Below are 20,829 nucleotides of genomic sequence, written 5' to 3'. Positions count from 1 at the left end.
CGTCTAAGTTTACTTGGCACTGGCCAAGAGGAGAGAGAGGTATTAATAGGAGCAGAACTATGTAGCGAGTGTGCAGACTTGCCTAGCAGCACCACTTCGTGGTGTTTAAATGCGCACAGCAGGGCGTAGGGATGGGCCGTGAGTGTTGAAGTCACTTGCGAGCGCTGTGTATAATTCCCACGTGGACGTGGTCCTGGGAGACAGGTTGTAGTGGTGGCCTCCCTGCTGGTGGCCCCGATGGCCACGCCTGAGGTACCAGTGTCCAGACACGCAGCCCCAGGAGAGGGTGGGCGCGTTTTGTATGAGATGGAAATTAGACATAGTATAATTGTAGCACATTTTAATGCCCATAAATTCTGCATGGACTTAAATGACCCTTTATGTAGTAACATTTTCATACATTTGTCTATGTAGCTAAGTTTTCCTCAACTGTTGTACTCTGTGACACTTAGCGTCTGATTAATCTTTAGATCATTAAGATCATTGCTAGTGTATATAGACATGTATAGATACACACCTGTATGTGGTCACCCATCACGTAAAAACACCCTTGTGAGGGTGGCATCCTGCTGTGTGCTTAAGGTTGCTCATAGGGGTTGATCAGCTTTGAGCAAACCTGGTGTGTGGAAATCTAGATTGAACCCAAATTTATCTTTCATGTGGTGTTGATTTTAAAACAACCCCCAACGATGTTTTTTTAAATAGCATACTTTCTCTGAGAGTCTTGTCTAGATTCAAATTTCCAACCACATCTTTCCCCAGGTCTGGACTCATGGCTAATCTGGAAGGGAAGTGATGTTTTCCTGACATGCCATTTAACTGCAGCCCGTTCATTCGGTACCCATTTATCGAGTAAACTCCTGTTGTGTTTACCAGGCACCAGACTAGTGTCACAAATAAGGTTGAAAACCAAAGGATTAGAGGAGTTAGGGCAAGGAGATCAAGCCTCACTAGCATGACCAAGGAAAACTCAGTGAAGGAACTGAGGGTGAGATGGGCTCTAAAAGACTCAAGTAGGGAGATCTTTGCAAACAATGAATCTGCTGGGATAAAGGCTGAGACCAGACAATGAAAGGTTGGACTTGTGAATCATCCCGTCTGGGGACATCCAGGGAAGCAGATGGAGATGGGACGGGAGGTGAAGAAAGCTAAGAACAGCAGGCTGAGGGGTGTGGATGTGGTCCTCCCTGGGAGAGGGCTGGCTCCTTGAGGGTCCTTGAGCAGGACCGTGTGGTCAGAGCAGCAACGAGGAAGGTGCCCCTGAACACGCTATTCAGGCTGGTGGGGGAGAGGTCACATCATCTGAAAGGGGGCGGGGAGCCGATGCAATGTGGACGTCCAAGGACAGTGGAGGAGGGTCGGGACAGCGTGGATGTGAGAGGGCAGAGGCCAGGGGGCTGAGAGATGAGAAAGGGCAGAGAGAAGGAGCAGAGAAGGATGAGGAGGAGAGCCAGGGGAGGTGTCTATGCGGCTGCCATCGGTCAACCAAGCACGTCTTGTTTGTCCCAGTGGCCTCTCCCCACCTGCCTGTCGCCATTGCTGTGGGAGAGTGTGCGGGGTGGGAGAGCCAGGCTTGCAGAAGAGGAGCGAGCCCCCCTGGTGTAAAGCATTCTGCAGAGTAGTCCATTCAAATGGGCTCACTAGGCGTCAGAGCAACCCCCTGAGCTAGAGGGTATGAACTAGGCAGTACCTTCCTTTGTGGATTAGGAAACAGGCACAAAGAGGGGAATTAACTTGCCAATGCCAGACATCTCCTAACTGGCAGAGCTGGTATGTGAACACAGACCTTTCTGACCTTGGAGCCCTAGGCCTTAACCACTGTGTAGAGTGATGACGTGTCTGAGGGATGTTGGGGTGGAAAGGAGGAAGGGGGAGGGGTTCACTTCAAAATGAACAATGTTCACTGTTAAAATGAACCACATGGGTGTGAGCTCCTTGAGGAGCATGATGACCCCCCGATTAGGTCATAAGGAGACCAAGTTTGAAGCAAGCCTTCAAGCCCAGGAGCTTTGCTGCAGGGAAAGCTGCTGACCCAGTAAGGGGACATTTTTGACCCTTGACGCCAGAAAGCCAGCTGTTGGGAGCCCTGAAATCCAAGAGACATGCCACCCTGATCGGGTGACTGTGCCCAGGGGGAAGGAATGAGACAATGGGGACCCAGCCATGGGGCTGAGAGTGGGCCCATCTTTCTCTGATCAGCAGGTATGCCTGGGGCAGGAATGGGCCGAGGAGGAATGAGGTTGGGCGGGTGAGAACCTGCTTGCTGATGTGGTTGTCTCCTACCAAGGTGAGCAGGATCCTCCTGGCCAATACCTGGGTGTGGAGGATGAGGTGCCTGGGACCCTGGAAGAGGATTCAGATGGGGACCAGTGGTGTGTCCTTGTTCCAGTGGACTACACCCTCACCATGGTGTTGACACAGAGCTCCCTGCCTTTTGTGAAAGCCCAAGGGTCTTCCTTTGATGGTCTGGGCATGTTCATGACCAGGCAGCACTGGGAGGGCAGCTTTGTGCCTGGATTCTGATTGTGCCTGGGTTCAGTTGTGACTTGGGGCTTTGCAGGGGTGCCCCACATGGATGGTGATGGGGACAGTAGTTCTGTGGATCTCAGAGCCAACATAACACGTGTTGTGTTGTGTTGTGGGTCAAGTGTGGGCATCTTACCCCAGATGCAGCCTAGTGGTTTCTGGGTTTATTTTGGCTCTGCCAAGTGCATGAGCTGGAATGACAAGTGATGCATGACACAGAGTATGGCTTCTTCCTGTCACCTGAAGCCCTCAGGCTGCACAGGCATGTTTTTAACTGTGACATTTGCTCTGGAAGTGCTCGTGACCACTGCTATTGCAACAGTGTTTAGATATCACCCTTGAGTTTGCAAAAAGGGCAAAAATCAAATCGAAAACAAAAATTGAGTATCCCAGTCTGCCTCTCCAGCCTTTATTCACCCCATTTTGGTAAAACATCTTCTTTTGGGGTGAAGTGAACCATTGTGATTAGGCTCATAGGCTCTGAAGAGCGGAAACTGTCTGTGTATTGTGTATTTTGCCCCTGACTGTATTTTGTTGAGGAGGATAAAACTACAGAACAAATGCTGGGGCATAAGGCAAGTCAAAACCAGTTAGCGGTGATTTTTAATCCTTTACATTCACAGTCTGGGTCTTTGGTTTTTTGTGAGTGTGGGAAAGGTATGGATCCCACCCTTGGGAGCAGCATTCCGTCAACTCTTTAAATTATTCTTGTCCTGACTTGGGCTGCGGGTCTCTGGTTTTTACCCTGGTGGTGTCCTATCAAATGCCAGACCGAACTCAAAGGAGTGAAAATACAGGCTTCTGTGTTGACTAGTGTCACACCAGCAGCATTTCCTGGTAGGCAGGAGGTGAGCTGGGGCCTGGAGTCAGACAGAACTGGTTTAGGAGCCCAGCTCTTCTGCTACCTGCCTGTGTGCCCACGGGCTGGCTGGGTGCCCACCCCCTGTTTTTCTCATTTTTGTCTTTGTTGTAAAAGTTCATGGGCTAAATGAAAAAGATAAACTCTATTAGATACCCAATGCCTAGTAGATGCTCAAAAACTAGTCGGCCATTCTGCCATCTTCCCAGTCCCCCGTGTACCCATTTTCTGCCCTTACCACTGAGAGTACAATGTGGTTTGTAGAAAGAATGTGGTCCCTAGTGGGCAGACCTGTGTGTTTCTGCCAGCTTTGTGTAGACAAGACCTTCCACCAACGTCCATCTGTCCGTCTGTCCAGCCAGCCAACATGACTGAGTTCCTGCTAAGGGACAGACTCAGGAACTAGGAGCTGGGTATAGAGCTGTGCACGCTCACTGAACACGGCTCTCAAGAAGTAGGAAAAAATATGCCCTGAAAAAAACAGAAGAGGCAGCAGCTTACAGTCCAATCCCTATGTTTTGGTTTCCACACTGGGCATGAAAGTACTGCCAAAGCCGATTTCCTCCTGGAGAAAAGTCACTGTGGGATGGTGTCGATATATTTGAAGTGATGAGAGGGAAAAACCTACAACCAAGGGTACTCTGCCCGGCAAGGATCTCATTCAGATTTGACAGAGAAATCAAAAGCTTTATAGACAAGCAAAAGCTAAGAGAATTCAGCACCACCAAACCAGCTCTACAACAAATGCTAAAGGAACTTCTCTAAGTGAAGAGAAGAAAGGGACCTACAAAACACAAGAGAAGAAGGGACCTACAAAAACAAACCCAAAACAATTAAGAAAAAGGTAACAGGAACAAACATATCGATAATTACCTTAAATGTGAATGGATTAAATGCTCCAACCAAAAGACACAGATTCACTGAATGGATACAAAAACAAGATCCATATATATGCTGTCTACAAGAGACCCACTTCCGACCTAGGGACACATACAAAGAAAGTGAGGGGATGGAAAAAGATATTCCATGCAAATGGAAATCAAAAGAAAGCTGGAGTAGCAATACTCATATCAGATAAAATAGACTTTAAAATAAAGAATGTTACAAGAGACAAGGAAGGACACTACATAACGATCAAAGGATCAATCCAAGAAGAAGATGTAACAATTATAAATATATATGCACCCAAAATAGGAACACCTCAATACAGAAGGCAAATGCTAACAGCTATAAAGGAGGAAATCGACAGTAACACAATAATACTGGTGGACTTTAATACCTCACTGACACCAATGGGCAGATTCATCCAGACAGAAAATTAATAAGGAAACACAAGCTTTAAATGACACAATAGGGGCTTCCCTGGTGGCGCAGTGGTTGAGAGTCCGCCTGCCAATGCGGGGGACACGGGTTCGAGCCCTGGTCCCGGAAGATCCCACATGCCGCGGAGCAGCTGGGCCCGTGAGCCACAACTGCTGAGCCTGCGCGTCTGGAGCCTGTGCTCCGCGACAAGAGAGGCCGCAATAGTGGGAGGCCCGCGCACCGCGATGAAGAGTGGCCCCCACTTGCCACAACTGGAGAAAGCCCTCGCACAGGAACTAAGACCCAACACAGTCATAAATAAATAAATAAAATAAAATAAAATTTAAAAAATGACACAATAGACCAGATAGATTTAATTGATATTTATAGGGTATTCCACCCCAAAACAGCAGATTACACTTTCTTCTCAAGTGCATATGGAACATTCTCCAAGATAGATCACATCTTGGGTCACAAATCAAGCCTCGGTAAATTTAAGAAAATTGAAATCATATCAAGCATCTTTTCTGAACAAAACACTGTGAGATTAGAAAACAATTGCAGGGAAAAAAGCATAAAAAACACAAACACATGGAGGCTAAATAATATGTTACTAAATAACCAAGAGATCACTGAAGAGATCAAAGAGGAAATCAAAAATACCTAGAGACAAATGACAATGAAAACACGACGATTCAAAACCTATGGGATGCAGCAAAAGCAGTTCTAAGAGGGAAGTTTATAGCAATACAAGCCTACCTGAAGAAACAAGAAAAAGGCTTCCCTGGTCGTGCAGTTGTTAAGAACCTGCCTGCCAATGCAGGGGACACAGGTTGAAGCCCTGGTCCAGGAAGATCCCACATGCTGTGGAGCAACTAAGCCTGTGCACCACAACTACTGAGCTTGTGCTCTAGAGTCCGCGAGCCACAACTACTGAGCCCGTGTGCCACAACTACTGAAGCCTGCTCACCTAGAGCCCATGCTCCACAACAAGAGCAGCCACCGCAATGAGAAGCCCATGCACCGCAACGAAGAGTAGCCCTCGCTCGCTGCAACTAGAGAAAGCCTGCGCACGGCAACAGACCCAATGCAACCAAAAATAAATAATTAAAAAAAAACAACAACAAGAAAAATCTCAAAACAATCTAACCTTACATCTAAAGGAACTAGAGAAAGGAGAAAAACAAAACCCAAAGTTAGTAGAAGGAAAGAAATCATAAAGATCAGAGCAGAAATAAATGAAATAGAAACAAAGAAAACAATTTAAAAAAAAAGATCTTGCTGTGATTCATGTCAAAGAGTGTTCTTCCTGTGTTTTCCCCTAAGAGTTTTATAGTGTCCGGTCTTACGTTTAGGTCTTTAATCCATTTTGAGTTTATTTTTGTGTATGGTTTAGGGAGTGTTCTAATATCATTTTTTTACATGTAGCTGTCCAGGTTTTGCAGCACCACTTATTGAAGAGACTGTCTTTTCTCCATTGTATATCCTTGCCTCCTTTGTCATAAATTAGTTGACCATAGGTGCGTGGTTTTATCTCTGGCTTTGTATCCTGTTCCATTGATCTATATTTCTGTTTTTTGCCGGTAGCATATTGTCTTGATTACTGTAGCTTTGTAGTATAGTCTGAAGTCAGGGAGTCTAATTCCTCCAGATCCTTTTTTTTTTCCCCTCAAGATTGCTTTGGCTATTTGGGGTCTTTTGTGTCTCCATATAAATTTTAAGATTTTTTTGTTCTAGTTCTGTAAAAAATGCCATTGGTAATTTGATAGGGATTGCATTGAATCTGTAGATTGCTTTGGGTAGTATAGTCATTTTCACAATATTGATTCTTCCAATCCAAGAACATGGTATATCTCTCCATCTATTTGTGTCATCCTTGATTTCTTTCATCAGTGTCTTATAGTTTTCTTAGTACAGGTCTTTTACCTCCTTAAGTAGGTTTATTCCTAGGTATTTTATTCTTTTTGTTGCAATGGTGAATGGGATTGTTTCCTTAATTTCTCTTTCTGATCTTTCATTGTTAGTGTATAAGAATGCAAGAGATTTCTGTGCATTAATTTTTTATCATACAGCTTTACCAGATTCACTGATTAGCTCTAGTAGTTTTCTGGTGGCATCTTTAGGATTCTGTATGTATAGTATCATGTCGTCTGCAAACAGTGACAGTTTTACTTCTTTGTGTCCAATTTGTATTCCTTTTATTTCTTTTTCTTCTCTGATTGCCGTGGCTAGGACTTCCAAAACTATGTTGAATAACAATGGCGAGAGTGGCCATCCTTGTCTTGTTCCTGATCTTAGAGGAAATGCTTTCAGTTTTTCACCATTGAGAATGATGTTTGCTGTGGGTTTGTCATATATGGCCTTCATTATGTTGAGGTAGTTTCCCTCTATGCCCACTATCTGCAGAGTTTTTATCATAAATGGGTGTTGAATTTTGTCAAAAGCTTTTTCTGCATCTATTGAGATGATCATATGGTGTTTATTCTTCAGTTTGTTAATATGGTGTATCACATTGATTGATTTCAGTATATTGAAGAATCCTTGCACCCCTGGGATAATTCCCACTTGATCATGGTGTGTGATCCTTTTAATGTGTTGTTGGATTCTGTTTGGTAGTATTTTGTTGAGGATTTTTGTGTCTATATTCATCAGTGATATTGGTCTGTAATTTTCTTTTTTTGTAGTGTCTTTGTCTGGTTTTGGTATCAGGGTGATGGTGGCCTCATAGAATGAGTTTGGGAGTGTTCCTTCCTCTGCAATTTTTTGAAAGAGTTTGAGAAGGATGGGTGTTAGCTCTTCTCTAAATGTTTGATAGAATTCACCTGTTAAGCCACCTGGTCCTGGACTTTCCTTTGTTGGAAGATTTGTTGTTTTTTTTTAACAACTTTATTGGAGTATAATTGCTTTACAATGGTATGTTAGTTTATGCTTTATAACAAAGTGAATCAGCTATACATATACATATATCCCCGTATCTCCTCCCTCTTGTGTCTGCCTCCCACCCTCCCTACCCCACTCTTCTAGGTGGTCATAAAGCACTGAGCTCATCTCCCTGTGCTATGTGGCTGCTTCCCACTAGCTATCTATTTTACATTTGGTGGTGTATATATGTCCATGCCACTCTCTCACTTGGTCGCAGCTCACCCTTCCCCCTCCCTGTGTCCTCAAGTCCAACCTCTACATCTGTGTCTTTATTCCTGTCCTGCCCCCAGGTTCTTCAGAACCATTTTTTTTTTTTTTTTTAGATTCCATATATATGTTTTAGCATACGGTATTTGTTTTTCTCTTTCTGACTTACCCCACCCTGCATGACAGACTCTAGGTCCATCCGCCTCACTGCAAACAACTCAATTTCGTTTCTTTTTATGGCTGAGTAATATTCCATTGTATATATGTGCCACATCTTCTTTATCCATTCATCTGTCGATGGACACTTAGGTTGCTTCCATGTCCTGGCTATTGTAAATAGAGCTGCAGTGAACACAGTGGTACATGACTCTTTTTGAATTATGGTTTTCTCAGGGTATATGCCCAGTAGAGGGATTGCTGGGTCATATGGTAGTTCTATTTTTAGTTTTTTAAGGAACCTCCATACTGTTCTCCATAGTGGCTGTATCAACTTACAGTCCCACCAACAGTGCAAGAGGGTTCCCTTTTCTCCACACCCTCTCCAGCATTGATTATTTGTAGATTTTTTGATGATGGCCATTCTGACTGGTGTGAGTTGATAGCTCATTGTAGTTTTGACTTGCATTTCTCTAATGATTAGTGATGTTGAGCATCCTTTCATGTGTTTGTTAGCAATCTGTATATCTTTGGAGAAATGTCGATTTAGGTCTTCTGCCCATTTTTGGATTGTGTTGTTTGTTTTTTTTGATATTGAGTTGCATGAGCTGCTTGTAAATTTTGGAGATTAATCCTTTGTCAGTTGCTTCATTTGCAAATATTTTCTCCCATTCTGAGGGTTGTCTTTTTGTCTTGTTTATGGTTTCCTTTGCTGTGCAAAAACTTTTAAGTTTCATTAGGTCCCATTTGTTTATTTTTGTTTTTATTTCCATTTCTCTAGGAGGTGGGTCAAAAAGGATCTTGCTGTGATTTATGTCATAGAGTGTTCTGCCTATGTTTTCCTCTAAGAGTTTTATAGTGTCTGGCCTTACATTTAGGTCTTTAATCCATTTTGAGTTTATTTTGTGTATGGTGTTAGGGAGTGTTCTAATTTCATTCTTTTACATGTAGTTGTCCAGTTTTCCCAGCACCACTTACTGAAGAGGCTGTCTTTTCTCCATTGTATATTCTTGCCTCCTTTATCAAAAATAAGGTGACCATATGTGTGTGGGTTTATCTCTGGGCTTTCTATCCTGTTCCATTGATCTATATTTCTGTTTTTGTGCCAGTACCATATTGTCTTAATTACTGTAGCTTTGTAGTATAGTCTGAAGTCTGGAAGCCTGATTCCTCCAGCTCCGTTTTTCTTTCTTAGGATTGCTTTGGCTATTCAGGGTCTTTTGTATTTCCATACAAATTGTGAAATTTTTTTGTTCTAGTTGGGTGAAAAATGCCATTGGTAGTTTGATAGGGATTGCATTGAATCTGTAGATTGCTTTGGGTAGTATAGTCATTTTCACAATGTTGATTCTTCCAATCCAAGAACATGGTATATCTCTCCATCTGTTTGTATCATATTTAATTTCTTTCATCAGGGTCTTATAGTTTTCTTCATACAGTTCTTTTGTCTCCTTAGGAAGGTTTAATCCTAAGTATTTTATTCTTTTTGTTGCAGTGGTAAATGGGAGTGTTTCCTTAATTTCTCTTCCAGATTTTTCATCATTAGTGTATAGGAATACAAGAGATTTCTGTGCATTAATTTTGTATCCTGCTACTTTACCAAATTCATTGATTAGCTCTAGTAGTTTTCTGGTGGCATCTTTAGGATTCTCTATGTATAGTATCATGTCATCTGCAAACAGTGACAGCTTTACTTCTTTTCCAACTTGGATTCCTTTGATTCCTTTTTCTTCTCTGATTGCTGTGGCTAAAACTTCCAAAACTATGTTGAATAATAGTGGTGAAAGTGGCCAACCTTGTCGTGTTCCTGATCTTAGAGGAAATGGTTTCAGTTTTTCACCATTGAGAACGATGTTGGCCGTGGGTTTGTCATATATGGCCTTTATTATGTTGAGGTAAGTTCCCTCTATGCCTGCTTTCTGGAGGGTTTTTATCATAAATGGGTGTTGAATTTTGTCAAAAGCTTTTTCTGCATCTATTGAGATGATTATATGGTTTTTCTCCTTCCATTTGTTAATATGGTTTATCACATTGATTGATTTGCATATATTGAAGAATCCTTGCATTCCTGGGATAAACCCCAGTTGATCATGGTGAATGATCCTTTTAATGTGCTGTTGGATTCTGTTGCTAGTATTTTGTTGAGGATTTTTGCATCTATGTTCATTAGTGATATTGGCCTGTAGTTTTCTTTCTTTGTGACATCTTTGTCTGGTTTTGGTATCAGGGTGATGGTGGCCTCATAGTATGAGTTTGGGAGTGTTCCTCCCTCTGCTATATTTTGGAAGAGTTTGAGAAGGATAAGTGTTAGCTCTTCTCTAAATGTTTGATAGAATTGGCCTGTGAAGCCATCTGGTCTTGGGCTTTTGTTTGTTGGAAGATTTTTAATCACAGTTTGAATTTCAGTGCTTGTGACTGGCCTGTTCATATTTTCTATTTCTTCCTGGTTCAGTCTCTGAAGGTTGTGCATTTCTAAGAATTTGTCCATTTCTTCCAGGTTGTCCATTTTATTGGCATAGAGTTGCTTGTAGTAGTCTCTTAGGATGCTTTGTATTTCTGCGGTGTCTGTTGTAACTTCTCCTTTTTCATTTCTAATTTTATTGATTTGAGTCCTCTCCCTCATTTTCTTGATGAGTCTGGCTAAAGGTTTATCAATTTTGTTTATCTTCTCAAAGAACCAGCTTTTAGTTTTATTGATCTTTGCTATTGTTTTCTTTGTTTCTATTTCATTTATTTCTGCTCTGATCTTCGTGATTTCTTTCCTTCTACTAACTTTGGGTTTTGTTTGTTCTTCTTTCTCTAGTTCCTTTAGGTGCAAGGTTAGATTGTTTATTTGAGATTTTCCTTGTTTCTTGAGGTAGGCTTGTATTGTTATAAACTTCCCTCTTAGAACTGCTTTTGCTGCATCCCGTAGGTTTTGGATCATCGTGTTTTCATTGTCATTTGTCTCTAGGTATTTTTTGATTTCCTCTTTGATTTCTTCAGTGATCTCTTGGTTATTTACTAACGTATTGTTTAGCCTCCATGTGTTTGTGTTTTTTACGCTTTTTTCCCTGCAGTTGTTTTCTAATCTCATAGTGTTTTGTTCAGAAAAGATGCTTGATATGATTTCAATTTTCTTAAATTTATTGAGGCTTGATTTGTGACCCAAGATGTGATCTATCCTGGAGAATGTTCTGTGCACACTTGAGAAGAAAGTGTAATCTGCTGTTTTGGGATGGAATACCCTATAAATATCAATTAAATCTATCTGGTCTATTGTGTCATTTAAAGCTTGTGTTTCCTTATTAATTTTCTGTCTGGATTATCTGTCCATTGGTGTAAGTGAGGTGTTAAAGTCCCCCAGTATTATTGTGTTACTGTTGATTTCCTCTTTTATAGCTGTTAGCATTTGCCTTCTGTATTGAGGTGCTCCTATGTTGGGTGCATATATATTTATAATTGTTATATCTTCTTCTTGGATTGATCCCTTGATCATTGTGTAGTGTCCTTCCTTGTCTCTTGTAACATTCTTTATTTTAAAGTCTATTTTATCTGATATGAGTATTGCTACTCCAGCTTTCTTTTGATTTCCATTTGCATGGAATATCTTTTTCCATCCCCTCACTTTCAGTCTGTATGTGTCCCTAGGTAGGAAGTGGATCTCTTGTAGACAGCATGTATATGGGTCTTGTTTTGTATCCATTCAGTGAATCTGTGTCTTTTGGTTGGGGCATTTAATCCATTCACATTTAAGGTAATTATCAATATGTTTGTTCCTGTTACCTTTTTCTTAATTGTTTTGGGTTTGTTTTTGTAGGTCCTTTTCTTCTCTTGTGTTTCCCACTTAGAGAAGTTCCTTTAGCATTTGTTGTAGAGCTGGTTTGGTGGTGCTAAATTCTCTTAGCTTTTGCTTGTCTAAAAAGCTTTTGATTTCTCTGTTGGAGCTGAATGAGATCCTTGGGGGGTAGAGTAATCTTGTTCGTAGGTCTTCCGTTTCATTGCTTTAAATATCTGGTGCCACTCCCTTCTGGCTTGTAGAGTTTCTGCTGAGAAATCCGCTGTTAACCTTATGGTAGTTCCCTTGTATGTTATTTGTCATTTTTCCCTTGTTGCTTTTAATAATTTTTCTTTGTCTTTAATTTTTGTCAATTTGATTACTATGTGTCTCAGCATGTTTCTCCTTGAGTTTATCTGGCCTGGGACTCTCTGCGCTTCCTGGACTTGGGTGACTGTTCCCTTTCCCACGTTAGGGAGGTTTTCGACTATAATCTCTTCAAATATTTTCTTGGTTCCTTTCTCTCTCTCTTCTCCTTCTGGGACCTCTCTAATGCGAATGTTGGTGTGTTTAATGTTGTCCCAGAGGTCTCTTAGGCTGTCTTCATTTCTTTTCACTCTTTTTTTAAAATTCTGTTCTGTGGCAGTGAATTCCACCATTCTGTCTTCCAAGTCACTTATCTGTTCTTCTGCCTCAATTATTCTGCTCTGGATTCTTTCTAGTGTATTTTTCATTTCAGTTATAGTATTATCATCTCTGTTTATTTGTTCTTTAATTCTTCTAGGTATTTGTTCTTTAATTCCTCTAGGTGTTTGTGAAACATTTCTTGCATCTTTTTGATCTTTGCCTCCATTCTTTTTCTGAGGTCCTGGATCATCTTCACTATCATTATTCTGAATTCTTTTTCTAGAAGGTTGCCTATCTCCACTTCATTTAGTTGTTTTTCTGGGGCTTTATCTTGTTCCTTCAACTGGTACATAGTCCTCTGTCTTTTCATTTTGTGTATCTTTCTGTGAATGTGGTTTTTGTTCTACAGGCTGCAGGATTGTAGTTTTTCTTGCTTCTGCTGTCTGCCCTCTGGTGGATGAGGCTATCTAAGAGGCTTGTGCATGCTTCCTGATGGGAGGGACTGGTGGTGCATAGAGCTGGGTGTTGCTCTGGTGGGCAGGGCTCAGTAATAGTTTAATCTGCTTGTCTGCTGATGAGTGGGGCTGAGTTACCTCCCTGTTGGTTGTTTGGCCTGAGACGACCCAGCCCTGGAGCCTCCAGGCTCTTTGGTAGGGTGAATGAGGGACTCTGGGAGGGCTCATGCCAAGGAGTACTTCCCAGAACTTCTGCTGCCAGTGTCCTTGTCCCTGTGGTGAGCCACACCTGTCCCCCGCCTCTGCAGGAGACCCTCCAACACTAGCAGATAGGTCTGGTTCAGTCTCCTATGGGTCACTGCTCCTTTGCCCTGGGTCCTTATGTGCACATGACTTAGTGTGTGCCCTGCAAGAGTGGAGTCTCTGTTTCCGCCAGTCCTGTCGAAGTCCTGCAATCAAATCCCGCTAGCCTTTAAAGTCTGAATCCGGAATTCCTCCTCCCATTGCCAGACCACCATGTTGGGAAGCCTGACGTGGGGCTCAGAACCTTCACTCCAGTGGGTGGACTTCTGTGGTATAATTGTTCTCCAGTTTTTGAGTCGCCCACCCAGCGGTTATGGGATTTAATTTTATTGTGATTGTGCCCCTCCTACCATCTCATTGTAACTTCTCCTTTGTCTTTGGATGTGGGGTATCTTTTTTCGTGAGTTCCATTGTCTTCCTGTTGATTGTTCAGCAGTTCGTTGTGATTCCTGTGCTCTTGCAAGAGGGAGTGAGCACACGTCCTTCTACTCAGCCATCTTGAACCAATCTCCTCAAATAGTAGATGCTTTAAAGATCAGTTTGATTTGTTGATTGTATACAGTGTACATTGGAACAACCCTGCACTGAGCCTATTGATGATGACTTCTGAGAATATTTCAGAGCTGAGAATCACTAGTGACCACCCTGAGTGGCTATAATTGACAGGCTGGAAAACCAATAAGGATGATCAGCTCATTGGCAGCTGATGAATGGTGTTGGGCTGAAAGCAAATTGCTTCTCTACCTGCAGTTGCTTTCAAGTCCAATAAACGAAAAATGGGACCTTAACACAAAAGGCTTACTCAGCTTCTCTCACTCTTACAATCTGGACCTTGGTACTTCGTGTGTTCTCACACTATTTTCAAATTTCCACCTTGGTATTTCGTGTGGCAGAAGGGTTTGGGCAGTTCTATCACAGCTAGTCACTCCTGAATCTAGGCATTTCTGCCCTCAGAAACACCCAAGGCACGTTATCTGTCAGGTCACTGGAGTTTGAACTGCACCGCAGATATAAGATGTTTCAGTTTGTTGGGTTGTGTTTGTATGTGTATTTATAGCCACTTTGCATGTGCCCATGTCTTGTGTGTATAAATTTATGCAGTTGTGTGACTTCACACCACAGATGCTTTATAAATTACAAAGTTAACTTACACAATGAACTTAAGCTTCTATGTTTGTAAATGTGGTAACAACGTTAGGCTTCTATCTCTCACTGAATGCAAGTTCTTGGGGTTGTAGGGTGTAGAATTTTCCCCTCAGCTGGTCTCTCAGCTCCAGGTTAACAGATACAGTGAAATCAAGAATTTAAATGGCACAAAAAGCAAAACCAGCATTGTTTTACTCTACCATAGAGATGGGAGTATAGGAACCATTCTTCATTAGTTTGTAGCTAGAGAAAAGCCAGTCAGCATTGAGAACCCCAGCTATAAACGTTTTCACAATCTGTGATAGTGAGGGTGGTCAAGGGTGTGTGAGTTGAGCTGTCAGTCAAAAGAAAGATCTCTCTGATGTCTTGAGGGGGGAAACAATCCCTGTTTGAGGTTTAAGAAGGACTGGAAGTTGGGGATTATGTTTCTAATTAGGAGGCTCTTAAACGTGTGCTGTCACCTCTGGGCCATTGATACAACGATTGATTGTCTCTGTCTTCTATAGCTTGGAATTGCCATTGGGTTCTTGGTCCCTCCTGTCTTGGTACCCAACATCAAAGACCAGGACAAGCTTGCCTACCACATCAGCATCATGTTCTACATAATAGCAGGTGTGGCCACTCTGCTTTTCATCCTTGTCATCATCGGTAAGGTCATTAATAGGCTCATGGGGGTTGGGGAGGCAGGGAGGTCCTGCTGACTTGGGTGAGGACCTTGTGAATATGGCCCTAGAGCAGCATTCTAGGTCCCATGTAATCTATAAAATATATCTATAGAAACTGGAAGCCAGGCTTCCAATGGTCTTCAAATGTTTTAGCCTGAGTAGTTGCTGCCGATTCAGTGCTAGCTGGTCCTGTGTACTTTGTTAGCTGTTCAGTAAAGGTTAGTTGTAATTAACCAGTTCCCCAGTATGACCTCATTAGAATGAATGGGCAGCCTGCTGATCCCCTTGATGAAGCCCCGGTGAGCACTTACGATGTCACAGGCCCTGTGCTGAGTGTGCCTGATCTCACTGACTCCTCAATGGCCCTATAGGGGAGGTACCAGCATCAGTCTCACTTAACCAAGAGGAAACAGTGACTTACGAGGAGATAAGGGTATTATTCAAGATTAGACAGTAAGTAGCAGAGGCTGGATTCCAGCCTAAGCTTGTCTAAGTCCATACCCTAAATTTCTGGAACACAAGAAAACAAAATAGGACTGACCCACAAACACTAATACTTTCGTACATTCACCTGGGAATGCCTGGGGCCCACATTTTAAAATGCTTTTTTAAAATGTGTATAAGATACGCTCATTATGGAAAAAAATCTAGAAAATACAAAAAAGCATAAAGAAAAGAATGACCATTAACTTAGCCTTGTACCTGTTAATCCCAACCACCAGCCCCAGAGAATTATTATTAATATTCTATGTATGTATATTTAATCATTGAGATATTTGGTTAATTTACATCCTTTTTTCTCTTCTGAGCGATATCACACGGGCTGTGATAAATTCAGAAAGAGCATAGTAGAGGTTTTCATTTTCAGTGAGTCATTTGTCTTTATAAGTTAACCAGCTGTCTTCCTAATATCTGAAAGTTCCACCTCACACGTTAAAGGTTTCATTCCTTCCTGCCGGCCTCAACTCCAGAGTCAAACAGTTTTATAATCATGTATCTCATCCAGCTATTCTCACTGTGTCATTCCCTCCCCGGGGTCCAAGCTGAGGAAGGGCTACCCGATGGCTTTTCAAAGCTCACAGGATCTCTTGGACGGAGAACTTGGTGTTCCTGGAAAGGTGAAAAGCCTTGAAGCTGTGGTTGAGAACAGGAAAGAACAATCTCGGCCAGACTTGAAGTTTCAAATTGTAATGTGCTCAGCTCCAAATTCTTGTGTTTGTAGCAGATGAGGGCCTGGTTCTTTGCAGAGATCCTGGAGGTAGGCCATTTCTACACTTTGTATTTTACTAGTAAGCACAGACGGTTGCTCATTGAATAAAGAACTGAAAAATCTTATCCAAACTGTGGTTTGTGGTTGCCAAATCCTTGAGCAAACAGCTGCTGTTGCCGAGATTAAAAAAATCCTCTTGCCTTGATTTCTTTCCCCTTATAGAAGGGGAGGTGAACAGGCAAGACAATGGTTGAGAAGTACCCAGCGGTGGGAAGTTGCCCAGGACTGTTTCCGGAGAAGGAAGAAGCAGGGCTCTGAAGTCAGGGCTGGAGGGTTATCTGGATGGAGGGGGGGAGACCTTTGATCTTCAAGAGACTAAACCTCATTTCCAGAGCTTCCTCTAGCTGGAGGCAGTTTCCTGACCTTTCGGGGGTGTTCTCATGGGGGCTGGGGACACAACAAGGTGCTTATTTACTTGGACCCAATTGGGGGACCAATTTAGCCAAACAACTGGTTAAACTGATTTGGCCCCCAGAGAACTGAGCCGCAATCAATGCAGTCAAATGGATTGTACCAGTTGTACTGAAAATAGAACATAAAGCAAATGGTTTTCCCACTGTCCCTCCCCAGTCCTTCCTATCAGAGTGGTCACACCTACAGGAGCATGTGTTAATTCTCTGGTTTCTCATGGGGCAGATGTCTGATTCAGACTTCGAGAAACTAGGGATGGACTCCGGGTCTTTCCAATAGAAGAAGATCCTTCCCCTTGTTCAGGGAATGTTGATTGACAGCATGTGCCGGGCTCTGCGCTCAGCATGGGCAGCGCAGTCCCCTCCCCCTTGGGGGGAGCCCTGGTGCTGAGTCCTTAACTGGGCTCACTAATCCCAGAGCCTCAGCTCTCACTTCCTTTCTATCCCCGTGTTACTACTGCATTTCTTCAGTGTTCTGCCGTATGTTATTCCCCGGTTGTTACTCGGCTGCTTGATCCTTGAATACTGCCTGGGAAGCCCAGTGATCGCAGCCGTCCAAAGGCCATTAAGAAAAAGTAATCCAAGGCACAGTCACGGAGCCACAGACAGTGAGATGCAGCTTCAAGAGAGGAGACTATAAAGGATTTCACTGAAGAATTAATATTTCCTTTTGGAGTCTTAGTTCCTTCTCAGATGAGGGAGTCAGCTCTCATCCATGTATCAGCTCTGCAGGGTGGGACCATAGGGATTTGCAGTGATCTCTCTGTTTCTTTCCTTTCAGTATTCAAGGAGAAGCCGAAACATCCCCCCAGCAGGGCCCAATCCCTAAGCTATGCCTTGGCATCCCCTGATGCTTCATACTTAAGTTCCATCGTCCGACTCTTCAAAAACCTCAACTTTGTGCTGCTTATCATCACCTATGGTAAGATACAGATGTGTCCAGGAGTGTAATGGAACTGGGAGTGTGAGAAGAGAGGCCTGATGTGTCTGTGCATCTTACTGTTTCCAAATCCCAAATGTATATGTAAAGTCATCGTTTAGGGTCAACCAGAAGAGACAGCTCTGTCTCAGGGTCTTTGATGTTGGGTTACCTAGACAACCATTCCTTCCCATATCAAGTTGTCTGGCAAAATGCCTGCTGATCCTCCGAGTCTTATCTCAGTATGACTGCTGTAAAGCAGTATTAGGCGACCTTTCCTCTTTTATTGTGCTGTTCCTGGTACATCTTAACACTTACCATTAAAAAAAAAAAAAGATTATTTCCAGGTCTGTTTTCCCACTAAACTGGGAACTCCCTGAGAGTAGGGATTTATGTCTTTTTATCTTTATAATTCCTCAGCAGTGGCCAGCCTGGAGTAGATACTCCAACAGTTATTAAATGAGTGATTGAATGAACGAGTGGATGGATATTTATATGAGTCTTGTGACATGAATCACTCTCCAGCCAATCCTTCATCTTGGAACAGTGCTCCTTTTTTACCTGAATGCAAGACAACATCCCTCTTTCATTTCATTTTCTTGGCTTTGGTAAGATAAATTTCAATATTTATGCTGGTGTATTGGCTTGCCTTTCCAGCAAGGTGTTTGCTGCATCTTCAGTCTAACGTTTAATGAGAATGTTGTTCTAGACAGGGGCAAGGACAGAACCTCAGGGCATTCCATTAAAGGTGTCTTTACAGATCCACCCAGCTCTGCTGCTATCCAGCCTACCCTTGACCATTTAACCCTCCAGTTTGTTTGATTAAAATCAAGAGTATATCATGCTCGGTAACCAGAAGAAGAAAAGAAATGAGATTGGTTGACGTGACTTATTCTTAGTGAAACCCCAGTTGGCTATAACCTCACGTTTTCTCTAGGCTCCCAAACTGTATCTTACAACAACACTAGCATTTAACTATGTGCCAAGACTTTTTATATATTATTTTATTTAACTCTCACCACACCAGTGAGAGGTAAATAGTATAATTTTCCCCATTTAACAGATGAGGAAACAAACTCAGAGAGATTAGGTAATAGCTCAAGAACACACAGTTTTCAAAGGGCAGAGCCAGGATTCGAGTACAGATTTGTCAGACTCCAAAGCCTATACTCCTGATCCGTGATTGCCTATGCTCCTTCCTTGAATTGTACCAGGGCTTCACTTTAGGCTTATCAATGCCCTTCACCTGAATTAAAGTGTTTATCTGCTGAAGCATTAGATAAGAGGTGGTATCATCCACAGTAGAGAGGCACACCTGGTTTTTCAGGCGTATGCACAGATTAGGTGACCTCTCATCTGGAATAGCCCCAGGTACCCACGTTAGTCTCCAGGGCCTCTAGTCTCCATTCTTCCTTCTCTCCAGCTTCTCAGTTCTGAGTATGTCTCTGCATTCATTCACAAAACAAAGAGAAAGTTTCCAATACTTAGGATGGCCAGCTAAAGATATTATGAGTTGCCCATCACTGAGAGGTATTCAAGTGTAGGTGGAACCAACCACTTAGTGAGGATATTGTGGGGAACATCAGGCTATAGATGGATAGTGAAACCTGATGATCTTTGGGTTCCCTTCCAGACTCAGGATTCCATGCCTCTAAGAACTTTCACTTTTCCCTAGAGTTAAACATCTTGAGTGCATCAACCTTTGACCACCATAAACCTTACGGCATCTGACAACAGGGCATTTGAGGCTTACCTTGGAACCTCAGGGCAGATGAGTGCTTAATAAATATCTTCTGTGAACGAGAGTGGTGATGGTGGCAATAACCGGGCAATGGCCTTATTCCAGAGGCTGCGGTCTTCAGTTCTGGACGCTGTTTATGGCAGGGTCAGGTCACTGACCCATGATAGCAAGAAATAAGAACAAAATGTACCAGGAACAGTGCTGCTTCTGGTCACTGTGGCTCAGCTCTGGGCCATGCTCTAGGGGCAAAGCAACTCCTTTTCCTTCCATCTTGTACGGCTGGTTGCTTATATGGTCTTCAATCTGGCAGAGTGGCGTTAATCCTATGGTCTGGACACTCTGCCTTAATCTATTTGGTTAAGTGATAACACAGGGAATAAATGGGTTAGCACCTCTGGAATGGTGGAGTGAGGACCTTGCATCGTCTGTTCCTCCGTGAAAACAAGAACAACACTGGCAGACATTATCAAAATCAGTTGTTTCAGGGTTCTTAACCAAAGGCTTGAAACAATCCAGTGAGCATCTATTCAAGACAAATATCTAAATAACAGTAAAGTAGCAAGCTTTGTATTTTAACTTGTCCTATTCCGATCCCCTCTTCCAGGCTCTGTGGTAGCCTTGAAAACCAGCAGCCTCCCAGACATGGTAGCTGTGAAAACTAGCAGCCTCACAGCCACTGGAGGGGGCCAAACAATTATGGAGCTCCCCCAGAAGTCCCATCCCTAGGTCACTATTTGACTTCTGTGGCAGTTCCCTGCAAAGGCCCCATTCAGAGGATTTGCCTATATTTGACCTGACTCAGAGCTTTCTCAGTGGGAAAGCGCTATTTCCAGGGCATTTGTTGAAAGCGATCACTGTTTAACATCACAGCTGCCTGAGGTAGCAATACCGGTTGGTGTAATCAAGAGGCTGACCAAAGATGTTGAAAGGAAAATCTGGAGAATGAGATGTCCAGGGGGCTTTGGAAAGCTCTGACATATTCTTAGGAATCTAGAAATCCACATGCACATGCAGAGTTGTGCACATGCCCAGGAAAGACCCGAGAAAGCCCTGAAGTCTCACCTCTGGCTGAACTTGAGGCTCTGTGTAAGCAGAAAGGGAGGGCTAAGGCAGAGTTGTCACCACCCTGCTGGAGCATCACAGGCGAGTCCCAATGCACACATAGAGGTCCTCAGCAAAGGTGGGAGACTTGTGGGCTTAAAGTATTTAAGGAAATCCCTGTCTAATCATTAGCTCAAAACTAAGCTAGTGGAGCAGAAACCTCAGTGGCTGCACATGACAAAGAACACAGACTTTACAAAATGAGTCCAGGAAAGTCAGTGAACAAACAGCAGCAACAGTAACAAATCCTGGGGAAAGAGGAGAATCTCATTTCTAGAGTTGACATTATATTTAAAATGTCCAGTTTCAACACAAAAATATGAGACATGCAAAGAAACAGGAAAGCAGGGCCCATACATAGTTAGAAAACTGTTCCTGAGGAAGCCCAGAGGTTGGACGTAACAGAAAAAGATAGTAGCTCAGCTATTATAAGTATATTCAAGAACTAAAGGAAACCAGTGTG

At 42.8% G+C, this 20,829-nt stretch overlaps 1 protein-coding gene and 1 long non-coding RNA gene across 3 annotated transcripts in view; one reads left to right on the top strand and one right to left on the bottom strand.

Moving 5' to 3' along the window:
• LOC309626636 overlaps nucleotides 1-20,829 on the bottom strand; it is a 1,318,538-nt gene that overhangs the window by 122,293 nt on the left and 1,175,416 nt on the right. The window lies entirely within an intron of this gene.
• Nucleotides 1-20,829, top strand: part of FLVCR2 (FLVCR choline and putative heme transporter 2) — a 64,926-nt gene that overhangs the window by 18,579 nt on the left and 25,518 nt on the right. For both annotated transcript variants that reach the window (XM_082387543.1, XM_082387542.1), the window contains exons 2-3: nucleotides 14,767-14,908; nucleotides 17,387-17,527. In XM_082387543.1, coding sequence (XP_082243669.1) covers nucleotides 14,767-14,908; nucleotides 17,387-17,527 — 283 coding nt within the window. The remainder of the gene's footprint in view (nucleotides 1-14,766; nucleotides 14,909-17,386; nucleotides 17,528-20,829) is intronic.

The sequence above is a fragment of the Balaenoptera borealis genome, assembly GCF_965194805.1.
Source record: "Balaenoptera borealis genome assembly, chromosome: 3".
NCBI classification, from domain to species: domain Eukaryota; kingdom Metazoa; phylum Chordata; class Mammalia; order Artiodactyla; family Balaenopteridae; genus Balaenoptera; species Balaenoptera borealis.
This window is presented reverse-complemented; position numbering and strand designations above follow the sequence as displayed.